Source organism: Bubalus bubalis, chromosome 2 (assembly GCF_019923935.1).
Source record: "Bubalus bubalis isolate 160015118507 breed Murrah chromosome 2, NDDB_SH_1, whole genome shotgun sequence".
Taxonomy (NCBI): Eukaryota; Metazoa; Chordata; class Mammalia; order Artiodactyla; family Bovidae; genus Bubalus; species Bubalus bubalis.
The window spans coordinates 31790552-31808493 of NC_059158.1; the positions used below are offsets into that span (position 1 = coordinate 31790552).

Consider the following 17942-nt stretch of genomic DNA (forward strand, 5'->3'; position numbering starts at 1 on the left):
CTCCAGCAGTGCAAAACTAATTATAATACAAGTCACATTGTTGGGAGGGCTTTAACAAGCCTTTGGAGCACAAGGAGGGGATGCTTGATTGTGATTTGACCAATAGATGAATGGTAACCCTAGGCTCCCATGCGCTGGTGAGTAGGCAGGGCATCTGGAGGTCATGCTGAGACATCACCCTAGATGCTCATGCCAAGACCACGCAAATTCTGCTACTCCAAACTCTAAGGCTCACGTCTAATGATGTCTTGACTAGGAGGTACTGATTATTCTACCTCATGCCCTATGTTCCCATTACAACTATGAGGGCTACTGTAGACATAAGAGGCATGTTTAATAACATAACCAGCAGGACCTCCAGCTTATAATTGGGTGGAAATAGGGAAATTGAAAATATCCTTATAACATTATAACATTGAAGGTCCCTTGGTGTGAACCTGCTACATCATTGTCATCTACTTGACCATAAATGCAGCTGTAGCAAGAAGGAGCTTACAAATCCTATGCTATGTGAACAATACTTCCTATTTTGCTGGACAAGAATATGATTAGTAAATAATATGATTAAAATGCACTTCTTTCTAATTTTTTTCAGGGATTATTCATTTTACTCTTTGGATGCCTCTGGGATCAGAAGGTAAGAACCATGACAGTCATGCTCCTAGAAAAGTCTAACGAACCATGACATGTTAGGTTGACAATGGCCTCTTTTTTTTTAACCTTTTCATTTTATATTGGAATAGAGCTGATTAACAATGTTGTGATAGTTTCAGGTGAACAGTGAAGGGACTCAGCCCTACATATGCATGTATCCATTCTCCCCCAAACTCCCCTCCCATCCAGGCTGCTACATAACATTGAGCAGAGTTCCCTGTGCTATAGAGTAGGACCTTGCCGGTTCTTCATTTTAAACACAGCAGTGTATACATGTTGATCCCAAACTTCCTAACTATCCCTTCCCCCCACTCTCCCCTCCTAACAACCGTAAGTTCTTTCTTTAAATCTGTGAGTCTGTTTCTGTTTTGTGAATAAGTTCATTTGATCATTTCTTTGTAGATTCCACATATGAGAGATGGCACACATTATTTCTCCTTCTCTGACTTACTTCACTCAGTATGACCATCTCTAGGTCCATTCACGTTGCTTCAAATGGCATTATTTCATTATCTTTAATGGCTGAGTAATATTCCATTGTATATATGTGCCACATCTTCTTTATCCATTCCACTATCGATGGACATTTACATTGCTTCCATGTCTTGGCTGTTGTAAACAGTGCTACGGTGAACACTGGTGTGCATGCATCCTTTTGGACCGTATTGCTCTCTGGGTATATGCCCAGGAGGGGGATTGCAGGGTCACATGGTAGCTCTGTTCTTAGTTTTTTAAGGGACCTCCACACTGGTCCCCACAGTGGCTATTACCAATGTACATTCCCACCAACAGTACAGAAGGCTTCCTTTCTCTCCAAACCCTTCTCAGCATTTGACAGCAGCTTCTCTTAAACTCTGCAGGTGCAGGAAGCCTTGCTGAATAAGTATTCACGGTCAAAATGGTCTTCACAGCACTCAAAGGTAAATAGTTTCTTTGTAGAGACTCTGAAAAACCCCTCTCTCTCCACTACCAATTGTAGTGTAGTGTAATAATTACAGATTATTCCACCGTCTTTGCTTTGTACCTGATTCTGCCTTTTAATCAAAACCATGGCAATGAACTAGCATTTAGATGCTGTCCCCACATCTTAAAATAGAGGTTATAGGGGCCAATAGCACAGAGAGTATCAACTGGAAGTTAAGACCAAATTTCAATGAGAAGCAATCTTCTGGGGAAACTCAAGGCCATTTATGAGCCTTGAGAACACAATTTGAAGAATAATGATGAATTTTGTGTAGTTCTTCTTGGAAAATAACTACTTGTTTTCACATGTCAGAAGATGATAAACCTTATCAAACAGTAAAATACGTATTTGGAAGTCAATTGCCTAATACCTATGACGAGATTCCGGTGTTTCAAAAGGTGGCTTTCCTGCTTAAATTGAAAGTGGTATTCACTCAGTCATGTCCAGCTCTTTGGCACCCAAGAACTTAAGCCCACCAGGCCCCTCTGTCCATGGAATTCTCCAGGCAAGAACACTGGAGGGGGTTGTCATTCCTTTCTCCAGGGGATCTTTCTGATCCAGGGATTGAAGCCAGGCCTCCTGCATTGCAGGGAGATTCTTAATGGTCACCGGTAGGCTTTCCCGCTTAATTTGTCTGAAATAGAAATTCAGGTTTCATCCAGGCCCTCTCCTTAGGTGAGATGAGAAGATGCAGGCAGTGACCACGAGAGGGCAGCAAACAAATCATCTTACAGATTCAAACAGGACCTTGGACTAACATGTTTACTTTGTAATTCTTTTTTTCTTCTCTAGTCAACATCCATAGGTTCATCTACACCTGTATTTTCTATGAGTTCTCCAATATCAAGAAGATTTAACAATTTGTTTGGTAAAACAGGTACGTAGCGTCCTCTAGATGTTTCCTGGGTTGACCTAAACATATTTGCCCTGGGGGGAAATCTCACCCCTAGTGTCCAACTGTCCACTTCATAACATTGACCCACAGTGGCCTTACTTGGGGCAGAGGTTAAATACTTGCTTATATTTTCCCAAACTACCAGGAGGTTGGTACAGAGGGCAACTGCCTTCAGCCTGCAGAGAACTCTATATCAAAACCATATCCACCATAAAAATGGGAACTGTATGTTAATTGCTATCCTGATCAAACACAAACTCCTATTCATGTTATATAAGAGTAGGTAGGTCATAGTTCTGGGTTATGGTACAGTGAAGAAAATAATTAGAGGATCCTACCATAGCATCCCACGCTGTGAGTTTCATTTCTTTTTTTTTTTTTTCTTTTTTTGGAGTGTTCTTGTTTTACACATGGGCATTTTTAAAACCTTGCATACGTATGAGGGATCACCCGAATTAGCTATTCTATTAGGGATATGTGCAGTGAACATTTTCTCCCTTTAGACATAAGATGAAGGATGTGAATGACTTTGGGCCGTGGGCCTCAGCTGTTCTGGCAAGCTGAAACTCCTGTCCCATGTCACCCCAACTCCTCACCTCCTGCCAGGGAAAACAGGCACTAGAATTCCTTCCAGCTCCTCCAAACTGAACAGATCTCACAAACGAAGAAATGTATGAAATGTGTCGAAAGCCTTCCAGACCATGGCTCTCTGGATAAGAGTGAATTTGGGGAATGCCTATTACTTATTAAAGCTCAGGAGAACTTGGCATTTGGGGCTTCAGCTTGATGTTTTACTCATGAAACTGGAGGACCTTCGCTTTTTGTTGGATCTGTTGTGAAATCATCCGAGATCCAGGGTATGTTAGAACATTTCCCCTCGGCGGGCATTGCCCCTGGATCGTGTTTGTGCGTGCTAAGTCGCTTCACTGTGTCCAACTCTTTGGGACCGCATGGACTGTAGCTCACCAGGCTCCTCTGTCCATGGGATTCTCCAGGCAAGAATCCTGGGGTGGGCTGCCATTTCCTCCCGCAGGGGATCTTCCTGACCCAGGGATCAAACCCGCATCTCTTGCGTCTCCTGCGCTGGCAGGCAGGCTCTTTGTCATCAGTACCACCTGGGAAGCCCCGGATGGTGTTTAGCATTTGCATTAAAGTGAGAACGGTGAAAACTCTATGAAATGATTCCACAGAATCTGAGTTACACATTATGTAAGGCCAGTGAAGTGTGTTCCCTGTTTCTGAACCCATCAGATCAAGAGCTGGGGCCCAGATCCCGAGGTCCTAGGGCCCGAGTCTCCGGGCCGCTGCCACTCAGCCTTTCAGGGTCATTCATGCTGATCCAAGGGGGCCTATTCGAGGGCTCCATAATCACTATAACTTTGGTTTATGTTGTCAGCAGCCCCAAGGGCTCCCCCAGGCAATGATGGAAACCCTGTTAGCCGTGGCAGTCCGCCCATCTGATGGTAGGGTGGGCACCGTGTCACTTCCCCTGCCCAACACACAGCCCCTACCGTTCGCCTGCTCTGTCCTCCCCCCCGCCCCACGCTGGCATCAGTCTGTGCCGTTGCTCCTGGGCCGTTCTCCCTGCTACCCCTGTTGTTATCCCCTGACTCCTGCTGCTTTCCTGGTCCTGCCTCTTCTTCCCCTGCAATTTCCTCTTTTTTTTGACTTTCCTCCCTTTCCCCCGCTCAGACCCCTCCTGAGAGCTTCCCCAAGTCACACCAACCCAAGGGGACCAGGGATGTTCCTCCATATGAATGTCCCCCAGGCCGTTGCATGAGGCAGCATGCAGAGGGCTGCCCGTGTCAAGATCTCCCTGTCCTCTGTAGAAATCTGGCTGCTGGTGTGATGTGAAGTAGTTAGTGCTTGTCTTATCGGCTGCCATGCATGCTTGAGAACAGCTTGGTTTGTTCTCCAGGACTTCTGGGTCTGGGGAGGAGGGCAGGCATGGGTTCGTTTCCAGGCATGGCTTAGCTGGCTCCTGGAGTAGAGTGCCCCCTGGGCGAGCAGCAGAGATTCACACCCCAGTGATCATGAAGCGGTGACCTTCAGCTGAGCTGCTGTTGTGTTTTTCAGGAACATACAATGTTTCCACCCCGGAAACAACCAGTTCATCCCTGGAAAACACATCCAGTGCTTATTCATTGCTCAACTAAGGACAGGAAAATCCAGCCCATGGGACCTCTTGGGAAACAGTGGATGTGCTCTGCAAAAGAGATCCTTTCCAAGCCATGGGTAACATGTTTTTTCCGCAGGCCTCTGGGAGCAGTTGCTGAAGAGACTTTTTTTTATGAGGGAAGAGGCTTTCTTTTGTAAAGACAGACCAAAGGAAATTGTTGCATTTATGTTGCTGCCCCACCCCTGTCTCTTGTGGGATACCAAATGTGTATAGTATTTAATTGAAACTCAAGCCAACTTCTCTGTCTATATTGTAAAATAGAATTTCAGAGACATCTTTCCTTTTCACACCCTGGGCCCAAAGATAAGCTTTGATTAAAATAATAAGTAAAAGGCCAGGACTTAGGAAACTCTTCAGTGAATTCTAGGAAGGAAGAATGGAAGAGAGGAAGAAACAAAGAAAAGAGGGATGGAGGAAACTACAAGGAAAAAATATAGAGAATAACGGAAGGACGACATGTTAAGATTTCTGTGTTAATGACCCAATACTTTTACTGCAACACTGAAAAATGACTCCAAAATGAAAACTGAAAATTAGCCATGGAGAAAGTTCAATATTTTCCTGGTGTTTTCTTAGCTAAGAGAGATCAAAAAAGGAAAAAAGAAAAAAAAGGCAATGAAAAAATAGGGAGGAAATTATATCATCAAGATGCTTTTAAGTGAATGATGATATTTACAAGAATTTCACAGAAGACATGACTCTCCTGATGCTAAACACATACATACGTGTTACTGTGTGTTAAGGTTGGAGCTAAGAGGAATGAATGGACAGAGGAAGTGTGATTAGATGATTAGATCCCAGCTGACCACCTGCTGATTACATTTTTATTATTAATAGTTTAGTAGAACAGCCTTAGGTTTTGGTTTGTTCCACTTTTTATAAGCAAAAATATATATATTTGTCTATCCATTCATTTCCAAATGTGATATATTGCACTGAAAACAGACCCTCCCAACTGTCATGAATTATATTTAACAGCTTTAACCAGGTACTTTTCTGTGCATGCTAGAAAAGTTTGAATGATCTTACAGCGTTGTATATTATTATTTTTGTAGTTACTATGGATTGAGAGGCCCTGGATATGCTGTATAGGGTCTCTCTGTGTTAATTCTTTCAGTTCCTAAGTTCCCAGGCCAATATACATTCAGAGTTTTCTACTGTCTAATTGGTATTTATTCTAACTACTTAGAAATCTTCTGGGAAAAGCTCTCCAGCTGGCTAGTCTGTGCTCCTAATGACACTTTGCCTTGATGAACAGATGGTGCAGATTGTTTGTGAACTATGCGGCTGTGTGTGTTTCACCTGTGTGTGTGTGTGTGTGTGTGTGTGTGCATTTCATAAAAATATAATATAAGTATTTATTAAAATCACATCCATAGCAAAGTTTACCATGTGCTGTAGCTACAGCAACCAAATATTCCAAATCACAGTCTGATCCTGGGGCCATAATGAAATAGAATAAAAAATGTGGGACTTCTCTGAAAATATGGGCAGTGTGGTCTTCATAAGAATGGATCTAACAGGTCCAACCATCAGGAAGAAAAGACCAGAGAGGCTGAGATTCAATTACCATTTATTCGCTGAGATTTGAAAGAGTTTTAATAGTTTTACTGTTTAAAATCACTTCCTTTTATTTTTAATTAAATTCTACCTCTGTCTCTCTTTTCTTTATGAGAAGGGAGAGATCAGACAGAAATCACAATCACGTTTCAAGGAAATGAACTCTTTTTTTCCCCCCTTTTCCTACATACTCACAAGTGACGTATATACCTATGCCCACATTTGCCAGCAAATTGTCACATCATTATCCCAACTGAAGAGTTCATTATTTAAAATCCCTGAAGGAAATGATTATAAAGCTCAAAATTCTCCAGGGGATGATCAACTTTGGGCAGAAGTTGGTACTGAGAAGACAGAGCCAGAGGTTAGGCTGGGTGATCAACTGAATTCGATTTAGACATCAGGAAAAGAATGGCTTTACTGATTTGGTTTCTGGGGTTCTATCCATGAAAACTGAGACAGGGTTAGGCAGTATTGATGTGATCAGCCAGGGAAAGCATTGCATTCAGAAGGCTGTGGTTCTCCTGTTCGAAATCACAGAACTATAAGAAACACTGACCTTCCACCCACTTCTTAGGGATCCTCTGGGAATTGTTGTCCTGAACTTTGTAATGACAGGAACCTCCTGTGGGGCTCCCCAGGATGGGGATCTGGTTCTTTGCCAACATTCATTAATGGAGGCATGTTCCCTCACCCCCAGTGCACACACACACATGTGCACACGCATGCACACACACACACTCAAGGTGTGCCTGTACCTCCCCCCTTTCAAGTCAGAATGCTGGATCCACATTCCAGAAAAGCTGTACAAACAAAACATTGGAGAAGTACAGTACATGCTGGTTTTCTGCTCAACTCAAAGAGGCATAGTTCAGTCACTGCTCTTTGCCAAGAATACCCTGAAATAAGCAACAGAATTCAACATTGTAAAAAAGAGTGATCTATGAACCTGTTAATTACAGCAGGAGCCATGCTTGGCCCTGGGGTCACTGGTTTTCAATCAGCAATGATTTCAGGGCTCTGGGCAGCAGATTTCTGAGGGAAGGAAGAACGGGAACTCTGGTGTTGGCACAAAGTGAGATGTGGTGCCTACTTCACCTGGCAGGTGCCCACTACTTTCCCACGTCCCTGAAATCTCTCAGTGTATAAAGCTGGTTCCACCGGGCAAAACCTTCTTGCATTAAGGGACCTTCTGGTAAGTCAGTGTCTTGCAATGAAGTCTGTACTGATACTTCAGAGGGTGTGAGGTCAGAGCATCCACCACTGAGCAGTGGATACAAACTACAGAGGTAGTCTCAGCCCAGAATAACATTCTGAGTCCAGTGCAAGGCATCCTCTCCTGGATGAGTCATACATCTGCCACCCTCCCGTCCGAGTCATACTGTTTACTTGGAGAAAGAGGTAAATACAAGTCCGTGGGGATTTCAGGATCTAGGTTGCTAAGGCCAGAAATTAAGAAACACCGTGGGAAGACATAGCCCTTTGTGGTTTGTGTAGGGAACTTCACAGAGGTTGAAAGACTAAAAAAAAAAAGTTTTGTGGGGATGAGAAAGATTATAGCAACCAGCAAGCACAGAGGTGGCAGAAGACATTATTCTGAGTCACAAGTCACAACCATTTTAGAAGACAAAGGAAACAAGTAAGGTCATAGAAGTGGCCTGTAGGAAGAACACATTTTATTTGTGGCAGGCGAAGGTGCTGTCGAATGGGGCTCTACATCCCCTAGAGAAAGTCAGTGACTCAGGCCAGCAGAAGTCTGATTCCCCAAGTGTCCAAAATAAAGGAGGGGCTTTGTATTTTTTGAACACCCATGAAAAGAGTGACTCATCACTTCAGAGGTATTATCTTTGAAGTGCAGAGAAGGCAATGACACCCCACTCCAGTACTCTTGCCTGGAAAATCCCATGGACTGAAGAGCCTCGTAGGCTGCAGTCTATGGGGTCGTGAAGAGTCGGACATGACTGAGCGACTTCACTTTCACTTCTCACTTTCATGCATTGGAGAAGGAAATGGCAACCCACTTCAGTGTTCTTGCCTGGAGAATCCCAGGGACGGGGGAGCCTGGTGGGCTGCCGTCTATGGGGTCGCACAGAGTCGGACACGACTTAAGTGACTTAGCAGCAACAGTAGCAGCAGCTTTGAAGTGAGATGCTATAGGTTTCTAAAGTTATGACTTGGGATTTTCAATCATGTCTTAATAGCATTCCAGCATACAGCTCTGTTCATGGAGTTCTTGACTCAGTGGACATGAATCTGAGCAAACTCTGGGAGATAGTGAAGGACAGGGAAGCCTGGCATTCCGCAGTCCATGGGATCACAGAGTCGGACATGACTTAGCGACTCAACAACAACATATAGTTCTATGTCTTTCCCCTGATTATAATAATAAAATATCTAAAAAGATGGTGTGAAGCTTTTTTTTAATATAAATTGTCTCCACTTTTGCAATAGGCTACTGCCGCTGTTTCAGACTTCTCCACGTCCACCAGAATTTAACTCCTTCTTCTCCAGCAAATGGTCACTTCTCTTCTCCAGGCGTGGGGACGTGGGTGGGGGTGTCTGAAGCTCACAAGCTGAGGGATAACATCTTTCCTCACACAATTCACATTCCCACTCAGCATATGGAGCCCAGAAACTTAAGAGGCTTTAAACAGGAGGTAAAGTTTTCAGTACCTGACTGTCGGAGAATCCAAAAAAAAAAAAAAAGTCTGTTATGACATTTGGATGTGGCTTGGTTGGCATTTTCATGGACAGCTGAAAACAGAGCCCTGTGACTTCTGTTAGCAATAGATATTTCTGCAACAGGTCCTGTATTTCCCATATTAGTTTTATATGGCTGTGTGACATACTACCACAAAGTTAGAGGTTGAAAACCATATCCGGTAGTTATCACACAGTTGCTGGGCATGGTTAACGCCACCTTCGGCTCAAAGTTTTACCAGGCTGAACTCAAGCTGTCAGCTAGGGCTGCAGTCTCATCTGAAAGCTAGGATCCTCCTCCAAGCTCAGCAGTTGCTTGGCAGATTTCTACTCTTTAATTACAGCACTGAGGTCATCTTAGTTCCTGGAGGTGTCTTACCATCCCCTGCACTATGGTCTTCTCCCAGCAGGGCAGTTGGCTTCTTCAAAGTCAACAGAAGAGCTTCTGTGGCCACTTGGAATCTCTGGTACTTCTTCAGTCTCTGATCTCCAGACACACTTTTAAAGGACTCACCTGATTAGGTCAGGCCCACCTGGGATATTCTCCTTTGAGATGAACTCAAAGCCAGATGATTAGGGACCTTAATTACACCGGCAAGGTCCCTTCATCTTTTCCCTGTAATGTAATCTACTCATGGGAGTGATATCTCATCAGAGACACAGGTCCTGCTCACAGTCCAGGGGAGAAGATGACACAAGTTTTATCTTCAGATTATTTTTTAAAAAGAAGTTAAGGACCCCACACTGCTCTGTAGAATCTGTATGAGGTCTGAGCTGTAGACATGGTGACCTGCAAACTCTCCTTTATCCTTAGGAGTAATCACTCTGAGAAGGGTCTCTCTGGATAGTATCAGTAATACGGCTTGCGTGCTGCAAATATGTCCACCCTTATTCTGTCTGCTGAATACGCAAATACAACCAAAGTCACCTTTCCCAAAGGCATGGCTTCCAGGTGTGTGGAAAATTCAGGGAAAGGGTGTCATGTGGGAAAGCTTGATTTGTCCAGATGAAAAGAGGCTCACAGCTCTGCAGCTGACAACCTTCCCCACACTGTGTGTGTCTGGTGTGGCAGGTTGAGTGAGCCCAGGAGCTAATATACCACTGACGTTTAGGCCAACAGGGCAGAGATCTGAACACACAGGTGCTGGCCTGTCCTCTAAGCTTTTGTTCATCTGACCTCTCACTCCTTAAAAACCAAACCAAAATGCTTGCAATGCTGGGCTCGTCGCCTTCAATTCCCTCACCACCAGTGAAGTACTGCCACCTGCAGGTCATATTTGGGACTGCAAACGTTTTCATACCTTAAGAGACTTGTGTGTGTGTGTGTGTGTGTGTGCGCGCGTGTGCGGGTATGTGTGTCTGTCTGATAGTTGCTTAGTCGTGTCCGACTCTTTGCAGCCCCATAGACCGCAGCCCACCAGGCCCCTCTGTCTATGGGATTCTCCAGGCAAGAACACTGGAGTGGGTTGCATTTCCTTCTCCAAAAGGAACTAGAGAAAGAAAGAAACTGAAGTCATTCAGTCATGTCCGACTCTGCAACCCCATGAACTGGATGTAGCCTACCAGGCTCCCCCATCCATGGAATTTTCCAGGCAAGAGTACTGGAGAAGAGACTCACGGAGGGACTGAATTCGCAATGCTGGGGTCCCAGATTCCATCTCTGGTCAGGGAACTAGATCCCATGTGTTGCAACAGAGTTTGCATGCTGCAACTAAGACCCAGCACAAGCAAGTAAACAGATAAATATTCTGAAAAAAAGATCCATCGATCTCTCATGGGGTAAGCTGCCATCACATGACTACATGGGTCACAGGACTTTGGAATTTTCTGGTCGTTTGCCCTGATGTCTTTTTTTACTTTGTGTGTGTGTGTGTGTGTGTGTGTGTGTGTGAATATTTTTATTTATTTATTTTTGGCTGTGCTACATGGCAGGTAGGATCTTAGTTCCCCAGCAAGGGATGGAACCTGTGCCCCCTGAAGTGGATGCTTGGAGCCATAACCACTGGACCATAGGAAAGTCCCTTCCCTGATGTTTTTCTTTGTAAAATAATGTATACCTCATTCAGAAAGGAAGGCATTTAGTTTTGTATTTTGAAGACTTCCTCCCCAACCCTGACTTTATGAAGTTTATACTTTATTCATATAAATAGGAAGAAAAGCATGCTTCCTAGAATCCTTTATGTGACAAGGAACACATTTTGAACTATCGAGGAACGCGGGGAGGGCAGAATGGTCTGGTTGGACTATAAGGTGAGTCACGTGTTTTTTTTTTTTAATTGGCTGAACCTCACAGCATGTGGGAACTTAGTTCCCCAACCAGGAATCAAACCTGAGCCCCCTGCATTGGAAGCACAGAGTTTTAACCACTGGGCCACCAGGGAAGCCCCACGTGTATTTTAAGTTTTGTAGGAGCCACTTTACAAAAAGTCAGGAGGTAAAATTGCAGTAATATATATATTGCTGAATTGCAGTAATATATTTGATTTAACCCAACAGATCCCAAATCTTGGCATTTCAGGGTGTAATTTGTGTAAAGTTCTTAATTAGCTATTTTATATTCCTTCTTGTTTTAACACCAAGTGTTCACAACCTAGTATGTGCTTTACACCACAGGTGCCCAGCAGATTTCTAGCGCTAAGGACCCACATGTAGCTAGAAGCTGCTGCACCGGGGAGCACAGCTTAGAGCATAAATCAGGGACAGCTTCCGCTGTTCTGTTTCCTTTCTCTGTAGGAACACCAGGGTAGGAAAATGAATTTAAAACAGGCCTTGCCACATCATTCAGGCCGGTCTCTGCAGAGATGCTACACATATGGGAGCTGGAGGGACCAGAAATCCATAAGACTCCAAATATTGGGGGTGGCCATGAAGTTCGTAGGTGTTCGTATTCATTTACATTCATTCGTAACAGCTTATGGAAAAACCCGAATGAAATTTTGGGCTACCCCCAATACTACTCTTCCATACGACTCCTGCCCCTCCAAGCTGGCTTGAAAGCCACCCTCTTATACCCTGTCCTTGGAGATCGCTGACAAGCATGGGGTATCAGCCCTGAAAAATGGCAGCTTCATGTCTTTCCCAGGAAGAAGTAAGGGCCCGAAGATCTCCATCACCTTCTTTGTTGAAGGGAAAGCTTGAGGTCTCATTGGCGGGATGTAGCAGAAAGCACATGGCTCCTGGAACAGAAGACACCTTTCCTCATTCTTCTGGACACTTCACTAAAGCTCTCTGGCCCTTGGCTTACCCATCTGAAAAATGGGAATCATTTTAATTACCTCTCAAGTCTATTCTTAAGCCCCCAAAGCATAGTTTATAGGAATATGTTTTGGAAATGTCAAGTATCATGCAAATAAAAGATCATTTTCAGGACTTTCTTGGTGGCCCAGAGGTTAAGAATCCGCCTGCCAATGCAGGGGACACAGGTTCGAGCCCTGGTCTGGGAAGATTCCGCATGCTGCGGGGCAACTAAGCCCGTGCACCACAACTACTGAGCCTGGCTCTAGAGCTCGTGATCTGCAGCTACTAAAGCCCGTGTGACCTCGGGCCTGAGCTCCACAGCGAGAGAAGCCACCACAATGAGAAACCCGCGCACGACAATGAAGAAGGGCCCCTGCTCGCCACAAATAGAGAGAGCCTGCGCAAAGCAGCAAAGATCCAGCGCAGCCAGAAATAAATAAATAGAATAAAAAATAACTTGCTTAATAAATAATATAACTTAATAAATAATATAATATAAATAATATAATATAAATAGAATAAAAAATAACTTGCTTAATAAAAAAAATAACTTGCTAAAATAAAAAAATAACTTGCTTAAAGCAGAAGATCATTTTCAGTATCACTTTGAAAGGCAGGGAGAGGCTGACCACAGGGGAACTTTGAGGAGGGGACAGTAAGCTCTAGTGACCCTAGTGAGAATCCAGGGGAGTTCTAAGCCTGGGTGTCAAGGGTCACCAGGAGAGACACAGGGGTCATCAGGATGGGTAGGGTACTCTTTATCAGATGCCCGTGGGGGCGTGAGGGAACACGCAACAAATGACTGACTTTGAAGATTTCCTGCAAGGAAATCATCCTACAGGTGACAAGATGACTTTTCTCACAAGGACCCAAAGCACACAGGCAGGTTGGCAATCTTTGGGCAATGTTGCTCCAAGACATGCCTTTACATTGGTCTTCTGTGCTTCCCACAAGGGTCCAGTCTGTCTTCCTGGAGTCCTAGGCATGACCCTGCCCCAGGCCCACACAGCCCAGTGGGCATATACCGGACCCCTGTCACCCACCAGTGTAGGGAGAGCCATCAGAGGCCCAGACCAGCCCCAGATGCCTTCAGAACCCTCCTGCAGGTGGGGACCTCTAGAGATAGACTTCCAGCAGTGACTACCTCAGGGCCCTTTGAGCTCAGGTTGGAGGGCCTGTCCCAGGGGATGAAAGCCCGGGGAAGCAGGAAAGCCTATGAAGCCATGATGAGTGGGTTCCCAGGGGAGGCCTGCTTTGAATTCGGCCTCCCCAGCATCAGATGGACCCCAGGTGTCCTTCTCCCAGGAGCAACAGCATCACTCACAGGCCACCTGTCCCTCTGGGGGCTCATTGCAAATCATCCTTTATCTCCGCCAGTGTCAAGCAGTGGCCAAGAGCAGAGAAGAGACTTGCCCCCTGGCCTGACACAGCCCCCTGTCTCTCTGTTCCCATCCCGGGTCCTGAAGGAAGTGGGGTGGGGATGAAGCCCCTGATTGTTCCCATTTACCAACCTCACCACCCCATCTTTCCTTATGTCCTGGTGGACAGATGTTGAAGTTTATCCTCTTACACGCTCTCGAGAGGAAACAATTTTCATGACTCTACAATTAAGTGAATATGGAGCAGACAGGGGAAAAAAAAGAAGAAGGATGGGCACAATTACTGAAGCCAGCCCTGTGCCAGACTCTTATTATTTATCTCCAAATACTAGTTTCCATGTGGTGTGGGTTTGATCTAGATACAAGCATCTTGTCTATTTTTAAAATAATTATCTAGACATCTATTCTTTCCTTTTCACCTGAAAACTTTGAGGTGACGAACTGAAAGGTCATGAGTGTTCCCCCTGCACGAATGGGCCAACTTTGGGGATTACTCCAGCCCGTTCTCATCCCAAGGTTTTTATTTTTTCATGCAGAGCCAAGTCCCAAACGAAGTATGCTGATGACTATTAGAAACTACACAGCAAATTCAGAAGTCCAGGAAAAAAGCAAACAAAAAACAACAAGAAAAAAAAAAAAACCCACCAGGCTCTTTCCTCATCATGAAAAGAAGCAGGAACTGATTGGGCAAGTCCTGAGCAGATGGCTGCCACCTCCCACTTCCCATGTTCCAAGGTTGACTTAGGACCCTGCCTTTTTGGGAACCACTTTTGATGGGTATCATCCCGGGTCCTCCATCCTGCCAAACAGCCCACCCCGACCCCCTACCTCACCAAATGCAAGAGGCGTTTGATTTTGATTAATCGAGGAAATTCGTACATCCCTTTACTGCTTTTCTGGAACTGTTAGTGTTTCCCATGCCCAGAGGCGCTCAGTTCACAGCCGTCCTGGTCAGGGCAATTCTGATGGACGGCGGGTTGGGCTGATGAGTGACAGTTGTCCTCCACGCTGGGGCTCCTCCCACAACAGGCCGCCGGCTTTCCCTGAGGCTTGATCGCCACCTGCTGGCTATTAGAGGAAGCGCCTCCTCTGAGCCCCTTGGCAGGACCTCGAAGGTGTGCAGCTTACTCTTGGCAGAGGGGTGAGAGCCCGGAGGGCGGCGGGCAGAGGACAAGTAACTTGGGACGTATGAAAAGAATGACAGAAACCAGGCACGAAGAATGACTGTCGATGCCCTCCTCCTCACACGTTCATATTATCATCCTAGCCAGGAGAAAAAGAAATGATGCAGAAAGGGATGTCAGAGTATAGGCACGCAGTCGCACTGGGTGTGATGGGTTTTCAGGCAGGTGTGCATTTCTGAGAGATACTAGCCGGGATCACTCCCTCCTTCTGTCTTTTATCCTGCTTCATGGACAGAATCTTATTTATGGATCTAAAAGCAAAGCTAAAAGCAGCCCCAGAAATCACCTGGTCCCCTCATTTCAGACAGGAGTGTAGAAGGCAACTTGAGGAAGTAAAACCACTGCCTTCCACGCTTCTAGGGACCTTCCCACTTTCCCCTCTACGCGCCTTCTAGAGAATGAACCAGGACAGTCTTATTCCGCCCCCCCTCTTTTTTTTCATTCACCCACAGAAACCTACTGCTGGGCTGGGCTTTCGTTTTCAGTCTGTTGAATCTGCAGCTGTCCCAGGGCTAGTGACACATCAGCCAGCAGCCACGCCAGCTGGTAAGGTTTTAGTCCAGTCTCTGGGACACACAATGAAGAGGGGGCCACTGACTCTGCAGCCAAAGTGTGATCCAAGAAGATTCAGAAGTAAACAGTACAGCTGCCGAAAGGGCCGGCCCTTGGGGCAGGGGGACAAGCTGACCTGGCCTTGCATGAGAGGCAGATGACTTCTGACTGCAGAGGACTGTCATATGCCTGGGGTATTACTCATAGCCCTCAGGATAGCTCTTCTCCCTTGTGTGGGACATCCCTTTAACAAACAAAATCACAAGGAGAGATGAGGCTTAACACAGACCAACCTCCAGGACAGGGACACAGCAAATGACAGGAAATGTACCCTCCATGGAAATCAGCTGATAACTCTCTATGTTAACCAACATTTATTGAGTTCTTGCTATTTATTTGGTGCTGTCCTAGAATCTAATTTAAGCCTGACAACAACCCCTGACAGGGTGGAGGAAGTATTCTTTTTTTCTTCATTTTACAGATGAATGAACTAAGCACAGAGAGGTTAATCACTTTCCCAGAGTCACACAGCTCAAGAATGATACCGAATGCAGTGTCTGACCTAGAACATGAGCACATCACCACCTCGCTTGTTGCTTTCCTGTGATGCAGGCAGATGCCCATGGTGGGGAGTGTTTTGAACACAGGAAACAAGAGAGGGAGAACCGGGTGACACAAAGGGGGGAGAAGTTAAGACATCTCCAACCTTAATTCCACTTTATAATTTCATCTTGGGGCAGCCCATGCTAGTGTTTTGTGCAAACATGGAACCACTTCTTTTTCCAGTCTCTGATGGAGCATGAAAGGATGACAGCTTTACTGAAGTAGATCTCTCCAATCTGAAAGTTAGACAGTACTCTGCACATATTTTAACTCTACGTTCTTGTCTATCATCCCATTTAATACTCTGTAACCCTGTAGATGTTAAAGTGGGCTTAGAGACATCACTGGTGGTCCAGTGGCTAAGATTCTATGCTCCCGATGCAGCAGGCTGGGGTTTGATCCCTGGTCAGGGAAGTCGATCTCACATGCCACAGCTAAAGATGCTGCAACAAGGATCCCATATGGTACAACTAAGACCCAGTACAACCAAATAAATAAATAGTTTTTAAATAAAATAAAGTGAGCTGGGAGGAGGTAGACAGCTATTACTTCCATTTGAAAGATTAGTAAAGGAAGACCAAGCGTATGAGTGATTTTATGGCAATTGCAGAGCCAGTTATTAATAGATGGCCCACTCAAGCCTGTAGCCAGGGAGCCTCAAGTTCAGGCCTCTTTTCTGTCCACTAAAGCAGCAGTTCTCGCATCAGCATCACCTGGGAATCTGCTAGATGTGCAAATTCGTAGACTCCATCCCAGAGCTACTGAATGAGAAATTCTGGGGGCAGTGCCTGTGATCTGTGTTTTAACCAATCGTCCTGCGGATGCTGACACACCTCTGGCTGGAGAGTCGGTGTTGGGTGCGGAGGTCGCACCTGCTACAGACTCTTCTCACACCTTTGCATGAAAGGGACTCTTCTTAACCCCTTATGTTTATTTCCAGAATGGCCATGAAGTATATACTTAGAAGGCTGATAATGTAATGCCTTCCCAGGTGGCGCAGTAAGGTGCACTAGTGAAGAATCCACCTGCCGATGTAGGAGATGCAGAAGACTCAGGTTTGATCCCTGGGTCGGGACGATCCCTTGGAGGAGGACATGGCAACCCACTCCAGTATTCTTGACTGGAGAATCCCATGATCAGAGGAGCCTAGTGGGCAACAGTCCATGGGGTCACAAAGAGTCGGACACGACTGAGCAGCTGAGCACACACACACACAAGGGATACCCTGGACTACTCAGGCTCCATTAAGTACTGATATTTTCTTTTAGGAAACTTCTGGAGCCAGCTCTTTCTGGGGCTTGTGTTGACTGAAGACGGGAACCTTCGCTCTCCTTATTTGATGTCTCTTGCAGCTTTCTCGCCCCGGGAAGTTTTGTCTCCTTAGGAACTGTGGAAAGAAAGTATGTCTACAAATACTTTCTTCACCTGATACTTTTAATTTGTTAATAAGATAATTTTATACAGGAATATAGATCAAATATACTTTAAAACTTATAAAGAACTGAGGGAGACCTTTTGAAAGATTATTCCCCCCACCTCCACATGGACACACACACAAATTCACATACAATTCTGGACGTTTTGAAGGTACTGACAAAATAGCTATTTGAATTTATTAAAGATTTTCCCCTATAATCGGAGGAGGAAAGCAAATGCTGTTGCTAGGAGAAATCTTTATTTAAAATTCTTTAACACACAAGATCCTCAAAGAATAATAATACTCTTGTGTCCAATGGAAAAACGGGTATTTGAGAATTGGATTCTGGTACAAAAAGAAGTGTGCATTTCATTGTCCATGTCTTACCTGCAGTAGAAAGCAGAGAGTTTCTATAGCTTAGTTATTCATTCAGTTATTGGCCCATTCATTTGTTTTTGTTAAGTGATCCCCTGTGCTGGGCCAGGCAGGCTCCCAGCATTGGGCTAACTTGGTAAAGGAGGGTCTGCCCACATGGAGCTTACTGTCTATGAGAAAGACAGTCTATTAAAGAAAGAATTTACAATCAAGTGATATGAATGCTGTCACAGGACACCCTGG

General features: G+C 45.1%; 1 protein-coding gene across 8 annotated transcripts in view; it reads left to right on the top strand.

Moving 5' to 3' along the window:
- The window catches only part of ADGRF5 (adhesion G protein-coupled receptor F5), a 117361-nt gene extending 106209 nt beyond the window's left edge, over positions 1-11152 (top strand). For 6 of the 8 annotated variants that reach the window (XM_044929270.2, XM_044929249.2, XM_044929262.2 and 3 more), the window contains 4 exons: positions 596-637; positions 1515-1574; positions 2411-2495; positions 4590-5852. In XM_044929270.2, the coding sequence (XP_044785205.2) occupies positions 596-637; positions 1515-1574; positions 2411-2495; positions 4590-4669 (267 nt within the window). In that variant the 3' untranslated portion in view covers positions 4670-5852. Of the gene's footprint in view, positions 1-595; positions 638-1514; positions 1575-2410; positions 2496-3909; positions 3977-4589; positions 5853-11102 lie in introns of those variants that run through there. The other 2 variants (XM_044929254.2, XM_044929257.2) reach the window with 2 other exon arrangements.
- Positions 11153-17942: the final 6790 nt, after the last annotated feature.